The sequence below is a fragment of the Notothenia rossii genome, assembly GCF_949606895.1.
Source record: "Notothenia rossii genome assembly, chromosome: 4".
NCBI lineage: Eukaryota > Metazoa > Chordata > Actinopteri > Perciformes > Nototheniidae > Notothenia > Notothenia rossii.
The window spans coordinates 82,347,955-82,358,396 of NC_136902.1; the positions used below are offsets into that span (position 1 = coordinate 82,347,955).

The 10,442-nt window shown below is 39.4% G+C and overlaps 1 protein-coding gene across 1 annotated transcript in view; it reads right to left on the reverse strand.

The window, feature by feature from the left end:
- hip1 (huntingtin interacting protein 1) overlaps positions 1 to 8,754 on the reverse strand; it is a 49,177-nt gene extending 40,423 nt beyond the window's left edge. The window contains exon 1 of the mRNA XM_079673718.1: positions 8,450 to 8,754. Within this exon, the coding sequence (XP_079529844.1) occupies positions 8,450 to 8,563 (114 nt within the window). The 5' untranslated portion in view covers positions 8,564 to 8,754. The remainder of the gene's footprint in view (positions 1 to 8,449) is intronic.
- Between the last annotated feature and the right edge of the window lie 1,688 nt (positions 8,755 to 10,442).

The following is a 10,442-nucleotide window of genomic DNA, read 5'->3' on the forward strand; positions in this document are numbered from 1 at the left end:
ACAAGTGGCTATGGTTGTAACACAACACAAACATATTAGTTAAAGAAAAAAACACGACACAACCTATTACCTGTTTAAAGTAAGGCAATCCCTTTTTCAAAGCAAGAAGGCCTGTTTCAAATGTGAATTACCTTTGAGCAGAGGTTGGAAGTAACTAAGTAGATTTACTCAAGTACTGTACTAAAGTAAAATGTTGAGATACCTGTACTTTACTTTAGTATTTAAATGTTATGCTACTTTGTACTTCTACTCCACTACAATTCAGAGGTAAATCGTGTACTTTGACACCACTACATTTATTTGTTACCTTTAATTACTTTGCATATATGGATTAATGATGTGAAATATTATCAACTCTTTAATAAGACTTTAGCTACACCTGGAGTAAATTCACAAGCTACCTGGCCTGCAGTATACAAAGTCATTAAAACTAGCTGCACCTTTACCAGCTTCGATAACACTTTGATGCATCAATGACTATAATAAAAACATATAATAAATATGATTCCGAAATTGACCACTTTGTATAATAAGTACTTTTACTTTTGATACTTTAAGTATATTTTGATGTCAAAACTGTTGTACTTTTACTTGAGTAACCTTTTGAATGCAGGACTTTTACTTGTAACAGAGTATTCCTACACTCTGGTACTACTTTTACTCAAGTACAAGTTCTGACTACCTCTCCCACCTCTGCCTTTGAGTCATATTTTGGTGTGTGTGTGTGTGTGTGTGTGTGTGTGTGTGTGTGTGTGTGTGTGTGTGTGTGTGTGTGTGTGTGTGTGTGTGTGTGTGTGTGTGTGTGTGTGTGTGTGTGTGTGTGTGTGTGTGTGTGTGTGTGTGTGTGTGTGTGTGTGTGTGTGTGTGTGTGTGTGTGTGTGTGTGTGTGTGTGTGTGTGTGTGGGGTAATATTATGCTTATGAACACATGAAGCCTTGAAATGAGTATGCTTTAAAGGTGCAAAGGAGGGAAAGCTCAGCTTCCGTCGTGAGAGCAATTCTAGGTAACTGATGCCCCCATCTGGTTTTCCTGAGACTGTCAACCTTCAATTTGATGTGAACCATGTGCATCACGCAAGTACATGTTTTACTAAAGTTAACATTAAATGCATTTGTCACAGAAGACACTTGGACATGTAGGAAAATGTGTAGATTAAAAATGAAAACAGTTGATAATAATATTATTAATAATAATAATAACTTTATTTGTATAGCACCTTTCATACAGGGGATTGCAGTTCAAAGTGCTTTACATCAGTAAGAAATAAGACATAAAATCAGTGTAAAATAAGCAGCAAGAGCAAAGCATAAAGTGAGATAAAAAAATTAAAAATAAAAACATGGAGAATAAAACATAGAGAAATAGTGCAATGTCAATCACAGAGAATAGCGAAGTATAATAGTGTAAAATCAGTCAGATGCTTTGGTAAAGAGATAAAAATGCCTAACGTATTGGCTTCCCTAATATTGTTGGGTAACATGTTCCACAGTTTTGGGGTGTAGTTTACAAAGGCTGATTCACCGATCTTCTTATGACTCTTTGATAGCTGAATAAAAATGTAGCAGCTTCAGTTTCAACATTGTTGTAAATAATGAATGCACTAATCCAATTTATTTACCTTTATAGCTAGAGTGCTATCAGACCTTTTTGTAACCAATTGTATTATAATTGTTGAACAGAAGACACTTATGTATTCACTAATATAGTTTTAAAAGATATTTAGCAAATGTGGAACCCAGCCACAGACAAACAAGTGCCTTACACTTTTCCTCCCACTTCTTCAACCCCTAGAGACCATTGTATTCCGCATGGAGGTGGTAAGTTTATAACTATCACCCACATCATTTGTTGTTTACCCTGCATGCTGGATGCCTTCACACACACAGTATTATGCTGACGATTGTCTGGGACATTTCCTGGAGTTACTGTGAGAAAGGATATGACATGAGATGTGGACGGACAAATGCTTACAAGTGCTCAGGGTTGACAATCATTGCTATAATATATTAGATCCAAGTTAAGATAAGATGTGATTTGTTGATCCCAAATTGGATAATTGTATATACTACATTCTGTATACCTCTTTTGATAAAAAAAATGCTAACAACACATTTCAATGAAATGCTGTCCAGTTCGAAACCACCACTAGTTTCATTGACACCTCTAAGTGTGTGTGTATACAAAAAGGGACCATTACAGGTTTTTCTAAAAGGTCAATTCAACTGTAAAGGTTTAGCTAATAAAGTGTTCAAAGAGTGTTTATTTAAATAACCAGAACAAAATTGATGTGTATTACACTGCACATGTGAAAATTAACATTCTAATAGCAGCAACTTGATACATAATGTGTTCATATTTTGGGGGGTTTTAAGTGAAGGATAAAGCTTGAAAGATTAAATATTTTATTATTATAAGGAGTAACAGCTGAATAAGGTTTTGTCATCCAAAGTAGTTGTTTTACATTTGTTATGTAGCCCTCACCAAGTTTAAATTCAGTCCAAAGCTTCTCTATACAATCACAGGACATCAGCTGATCGACCGAGGCCAGGCCAGCCACAATAATCAATATGCTACTCATTATACCATCAGGGCTGCGCATTAAAACTCCAGGCTGCTCAACATAAACTGTCTGTCTCCAGACAATACTGGCTCTTTTCCACAGAGTCTCTTCCCTTCCTGGTACGGCGTGGGCCCATCGTTGTGAGGGCGGCAGCCTCACAGAGCATTTCTCACATACAGCGGTCCCACTCTGTCTCTCCCTGGCTTCTCAGTCAAACACTCCAAACTCCTTCCCCTTTTTAATAAAAGTTTAAAATATGTCATTTTAAATGATGGTTAAAATCTTCACATTCCAATTAGGTTCTCAAAAATCTGATGAAGCATTAATGACACATCTTCACTGAGACAAATGAAAATTAGGTTTGTGGATGAAGTTGCCCATTTAGGCTGGAAACAACTAATGATCATACCATTTCTTCAGGTAAAAAGGTTGACGTCACACACTCTTTTATGTTGGATGATTTTCAGTGTTTAACAGCAACAGAGAGATTTGATAGTGAAAGTCCAGGTAGAATTAAAGTGTCAATACCCAACACATTTGTTATAAGAGAAAGATATTACTGTCTAAAGGAAATGTGCCAATTCCTAACTGTGGCACCAGACATGTATTTGGGATATTCAGCTGATACCCCTAATACCATTATTTGTTCTATTAGGTATAACTTTAAAAAGGTAATTGCAGTAATAAAAGTGATCCACATTAATGTCCTTTGAACCCAAACATGGTGTGTGTGGAGCACAGGGGTTAAAGTCCATAGATCTCTCTTCCCCAAACACTTGACAGACTGACTAAGGTTGTGTAGTTCCTTAGGCAGCCTGTGTGTATAAAAATGCAAAACCTTAATAAAAAGCTGATCCAGCATTTTGTACACATGTTTCTACCATCTGTACATGCTATAGGATTCTTTGTCTCGGACTTCTAGATGACACATTTCTGCGTGTGTCCTCTGTCCTTATTTCAGGGGGTTTACCCTCTCAATCAATAAATGTACTAGTTTTGGTCTTTTTTGACTAAAATGTCTTTAGTCGAGGACAGCCCTACCTATTTTGGCCATACAAAATGTATCCCTTCAAATGTCATTACAAAGTGTTTTGACACAACTTATAATTGTAAAATATGCACATTAGTGATATATTTATTTCTGCCATATCGTTCAGCCATAGTCCCTGCAGATTGTACATGACTGAGGAATGTATTGTATTCAAATGATTATTTGAAATGAGGCCGCTCATGTTGCAGCAGGCTAATTTGCATACCATGTGCTCACATCCACGATGTAGGTTTCAGTCTGACTTTTGACCTTTGGTGCATGTGAAACAAAAAGTAAAACTCCATCTCTGTCTCGCTCCCTTTCCGCTTTACTGTCCTGTAAAACATAGACGAGAACTCCAAAACAATCTGTATATCAAAGCCATTGTTAATGCCGCCAGGAACTCATCGGTGCACTTTGTTCCACTTACTGACCTGCCACTCATGTCCAGCTCTATTATTCCACAGCCAGTCAGTGCAATGAGGCCACAAACCACCGCCTGCTGTTTCTGCTGCCTCAGTGCTTTTAATGGTCTCGCTTTCATGCTTGCATGCTCGTCTGTGAGTGTACTGCATGTATGTGGATATCCCTTCATAACTTCCTTGCATTTTTAATTGCAGGATGTAAAAAAGAAGCAAAGGAACACTCAAGACAATGAGCAATGGAGGGGAGGACAACAAGGCAAGGAGAAAGACAAAGACAGTGGAGAAAGAGAGGCAGAGAGACGGGGTGGTTAATAGATTATTGTCTATGGGCGCCCTGCTGAGCCCTGCTTGTGCCCGAGGGCCAGGCCCCACTCCTCCCCTGAATTCCACAGCTGCCAGGCCACCAAACAGCACTAAAAGAGGGTGCAGGGCGAGGGGACGAGGGGTGTCCATCAATGCAGGTTCACACATACTGTGTACACCAATCAAGGTTGGGGGTACATGTCCAACAATGGTTACTTCTGCAGTTGCTAAGCGGTAAGGAGTTTTGGAGTGATCTATTTATTTGATAAGACGGAAATTATCATTTACATTTTCTAAAGTATTCCGATTGAGCACACATTATGTCAGCTCTCACACCTAAACATCATGTGTTGAAATAGAGGGTGCGTAAAAAAGCACACAGGCAAAGTTGAAAAGGTTTGCTAAAAAGTATTGAATAAACAGATTAAATCTTTAGCTAAGGGATGCACAATATTGTATTTTTACCAATATCTGATATTCATAACTCCTTTTGGCAATACTGCTATATAAGGGTATTTATTTTGAATAGCAGAGCACATCAAGTCTGTACTGTATTGGAATTAACATGATATTACTCCTACTCTAAATGAGTAAAAATGCTTTACATATTTCTGCTCGAACTCAATAAGACATTGACTGAATTAATAAATAAAAAATAGCAGCATTATGTAGCTATTTGAAAAAAAATAAAGAATGAAAACTACGCTTAATCTGAGCTGCAACCTTGTTACAGCCAGGTGAGGTGCAAACAAACGCACTGTTCCTACGGGCAAAAAATATAAGAAGCTTCAATCCGAATGTTGCCTCTTTTTAAGTCCAATGAACGAGGCTGAAAGACTGACAGGCCTATATCCTAAAAGACAGACTAAAATATGAGAAATAGATTTCTTTATGGAACCTCCCCACTCCATACATACTTGTTGCACATCCTTAGCCAACAGTTTGTGTTGCATGCAGAAATGGTTAATGTTTATATTCAACCCTTTATGGGCAGCTGACATGCCTTGATTGAGCATACCTATTAAATAATGTCTATTAATTTATTTAATTAATGTCTGAACACACTCTCTATCCATCAATGGTTCAAATGGTTGGATAACCTGAATGGTTTGAGAGTTTCTGCTACTCTAATATAGCAGAATTGCTATCTCGACAAACCATAATGACAGTTTAATGAGTGACTATACTATACTGTACATTCACATCAACTGCCAAAAGTGCATTTTGTCAAATAAAGATACAAATAGGAAGAGTTGCATCCGTGGCGACAAATAAATGAGAAGGAGGTGGCTGGCAGCTGTTCTTATTTTAAGGCCTTCAGTAAGTAACATACAATGTGGTGTGGCTGATGGGCTCAGGCTGCATATGTCCCAGCTGAGAGACTGGTGCCCCTGAAGTTTTCCACAAGTACTAATTATGGTTCGTATGGGTCCAGAGATTACTACCTACACCAGCTTCCAAATGAAAAACCTCCCATGGCCTGTGACAGCTTGGAAATAGTTCCACAATCTATGATGGAGTTGGCATCTCTGACATTTTAGAGCCTTAAGATAAAGATTACAACATACTGTACGCAGTGTTTAGTCCTAGCTTGTTATTTACTTATTGTTTGTTTTTACTTCTTTGAGAACACAATAGAAGACTAAAACAAGTTTGAGACAAACAGACCACAGATTAAATCCCCTAAACTCTAAATTAAAGAGTCAGCTGCTATTATGAGTCCAAACATGTCATTAAAAGCAAGAGTTGTGTGCTATCCGGCTGCTATGGTTCTTTCTTTTTATAACCCCGTGTGGACACTATGACAGACATGATTTTGAACACACCCTGGTTGTTTACCCAACTCAACAGAGAGATAGGCGAGCACTTCCCAGAATCAGCGTTTTACATAACTAGGGATTTAAAGTAGGCGACCCTGCTGTCTGCAGTGCACACTGCTTACTGTGTATTCATATACTTGTAACTGTGGAACATTGAATTCAGGTTGCATGTTGAAAGACAGACTGTATGATCTACTCACCCTTTGTACTGTCATACTGCTGAGTGATTTCTACACACATGCAAAGGGCTGTCCTCAATTAAAGAAACTTTTAGTGGATGAACAATCATACTATTTTAGCAACTAATGAAAAACTTACATTTTAGAAAGATCATGAAGACTATAAAATCACCACTTTAACAGATTACCATACCATGTTCACAAGTTTCTTATGTCATTCAGCTTAAAAAAAAAAAAGACATATCTATTAAATAAATCTCAGTTCACTCAAACCAAAACTATCAATTACTCCACAAGTCGAATTTATATATATAAATATATATATATATATAAAGGTTATTCCGCTACTATTTGGTTATCACATACCAATAGCTCCCAACTTCAATATCTCTAGAAGTTGATTTTCTAAGTGTTCCGTCCAACCAAAAAAAAAAGAATCAAAAGACTAGGCTTTCACTGTACATTATTGCTGAAAAGAGATGGCTGGAGACATGCAGACAGGCAGATATGCGGGCAGACAGGAGGTGAAAGCCAGCCACCCAGCAGATTTAGGCAGCTTTACAGCACAACAGATCAGATGTGATTATCTCTCGCTGATCCCTGTAAAGTAGACAGCAGATTCATTGAATCCTACACCGCCTGCTCTGGATCCCTCATGTCAAAAATCAACTGCACGTGAAAAAAGGAAACTAACAGTAAAAAGCTACAGAAGCACTCTCCTCAATCACAGCATTACAGAAGAGAAAGCTTTTGTCATTGGAATCAGGAACAAAACAGCTGAATCGCTCATGCTTTTGGAACATATCGCTCATGCTTTTGGAACATAAATATCAGCGATTCAAACTTGGATTTTTTTTTCATGAATATTTTCACCCTCGTTTGAAAGAGACATTGCCACAACATATGTTATCAGACCTTAAAAAACGAATGTGAATCTATAAGGAATTAATCCGTTTTTTTGTTATGCAATTACAATGTGATTCAAGACACTGATGGGAAGGGTTATATTTGCATCATTATTCACATTTCATTTAAACACATAGTTGTTCAGCCCTAAAATGTATTGTGCTGTGACCTGGACACCTTTGACACACTTCCAGACAGAGGATGTGTGATATCAGGAGCCTTTCAGTGACCGACAGTAGTGACCAGACTTGGCTCACATAAAGCCATGCATTCTCCCAGCAACTAATCCATGCTGCTACTGTCACGGATGAGAGAGACGTGGGGTACTGAGAGTGGGGGTACCCAGACCCAGAAAGGCCAAATACATACTGTTCAATTTAGCAAGGAGAAGCACGTTGCCACACTACCACAACAGTTGGTGCTGCCTTGATTCATCTGACCTACTTTCTGCCCCCACTTCCCTCCCCTGTGCCTGGTCTGGGGAGAGGGGAGGGAAGACCACCAGGCAGGAAGCAGCAGGATCACAGCACAGCAGCAGCCTACATAATGTACATACATATGCTCACTGGGAGAGCACTTCATGCAAAGTCAGATGTAGCTCTGGAAGATACACAGCATTCATTATTCATCAGCAGTCATGGTGGAAAACTAAGCACAACAAACCAAAAAAAGAAAAAGTCCATAGTCCATCTCCTTTTTGGATCTCATCTTGGTCATACCATCATCCCATGACTGAAGGCCTACAGAAGGCAATGACAGCCTATCATACATGACATAGCTCCACAAAGCTTCAGCTCTCCTCCCTCTTGTCTGGTTTATTCTGCAGATAGCAGTTATAATTCAAAAGGCCATTGACCTACATTTCAACAGCTCTTTTGTTGTACAGTGGACTCATTGGTATCTCTGCTGATCCCAGACACACTCAGGGAGAACAACACTGGAACAACTCATTACCTGGATCAAATGTAAAAACAGTAAAGTATAAAAAACGAAGGAATTCCAGCAAAATGTGGTTGATGTGGTTTTTTTTTTAGGATCCTTAGCTGCAATCTGGACTAGAGACAACATCTCGAAACGCATAGTGCGATTAAGAGCAGACAGAAAACATCCCGACATGACTACTATCCCCCACCCACCTTAAAAGTGGCTCAAAGCCAGGGTCTTCATTCAACGATTTATAGAAAATCAAGCTATCATTACTTTAATGTGACAACTGTGCTCCATACCTGGCCTCTCTCAAAGTTTTCCTTCTCCAGCTCCAGGCTGTTTGCCCCAGTCCGGCGGATCACTTTGGGGATAGCGTTGGGTACTTGCTGCATGGAGCTTTTCACTCGATCCATTGTCGTATTTTTCCCACAGCGGCGAGACAAAACTAAAACGTTCACCCGATAATCACGCTAAACTGTAAAAAATAAAATAAAAGCTGAACTAACTATGGCGGGCAGCAGTCCATGCTGTGCTGGACTCGTCTCCCCGTTCCCTGGATCATTTGGCCTCTCCGTCCAACACCCAGTCACTGACAGCAGTCTGAACCTAACCAGCGTAAAGCCCACCAGGCTTACTAGAAGTGGACCATCCAGCTTTTCAAAATAAAGTTCCTAATGGCCTCCTTATGGCTCTCAATGGCAGAGGTGAAGGAAGTAGTCAGATCATGTACTTTGTATTAGTTATTTACTTTACACAATAATGTAATCCAATGCCAATGTGTCTGTAGTATGTTTCTATATTTATGTAGCAATTTTTTCAACATCCTCCGAGGGCCGTACAAATGATTGAACTCAACGTCTGCTTAAAAATAATGAAATCACCGCTCATTCATTTAGGCTTTCTTTCATGCTGTGCAAAGAAAAAGCAACCTCTTAATCCAGATATTTTACCATGACTCGCGTATGCATTCACGTGCACGGTGTGGCATGACCACCACAACAGAAAGATATGGACACAATATGTGTACAAATGTATTTAGTATCCTATCGATGTGGACATGATTTAAGTGGGGGGACCTAACCTCCTCTAGGGGGGTCCGGGGGGCATGCTCCCCCGGGAAGATTTTTAAAATGTTGAAGTTAAAAGCATGGATCTATGGATACATCTCTCAACATCCATATGAAACAGAACTGTTTTCTTTCTTTATGGATATTTTACAAATCACTCTCCTTTCAAACTGTATTCTTGTTTATTAATAACAACTTTTTCGTTACTGTCATATAGTATTTTATACCTGTTTACTTTATTCTCTTATTTTTTTATAACTATAATGATCATATTGTAACGTTCACAGATGGAGTCGGAAACAGGCTTCAAGTTATTAGGCTTTAATAACTCTTCTTAGCTTATAGGAATACAGGTACAGGTACAGGTACAGCTTGGGGTTTCCACCTTACACACTCTCCGCTAACTCCCACACATATCTATATATATAACAGTGTCTACGTCACAACTTCCCCGCCCTTCCCCGTCTGCTCCCCCAACCACAGGACTGCACCGAGACCAGCATCACTGTGCAGCTCTGTGATTGGCAGAGAGACGGGGGATACCTGAGTGACACCCTCAGCATCCTATCAGAGTCTCTACAATATAAAGATGTGCCTTTACCTCACTGGTTGTAGAAAAAGCTTCTTATATTCGTTAGCATAGCTAGCTAACCAGATGCTAATAACAACAAAGTTATTGACTGTATGATCAGTACGACAGATGAACAGATCGCCACTGGGCTTTCAACTAAAGACACAGCCACGCAAAAAACTGCGGCATGTGTACGGCTCCTTATGGGTACTGCAATTTCTGGAAGTGCCGGAGCGGCGTTCTGGTGCTCTCCGTCAGAACTGCACCCTCTCAGACGAGACATATGCCATGTGATGAGACCAAGCGGCAAACTCTGGGGAACAGCCGGGACGCCAATACGGAAGTGCAACACACTGCAGTTCATAGACTGGCCGCTAGGGACTCACTGCAGAAAGGAGCAATTTCCAAAGACCCCCATGTTAAAATGCCCAACTTTACAGCAGAAAAAAACATGTTTCTACCCATGGATGCAATAAATATTATTTTCGATATAGTTAGATTCCACCTTCATGATTATGAATCTGTGAGTGAATTGTTTTCTAACACGACCCTTTTATTTATACTAGGTCTTAAAGTCTTTGCATAAATTAGGGCGTGGTCACTTTGATGGACATGTACATGCCTCACTGTCAGCTAACAGCAACTTGTCCACTC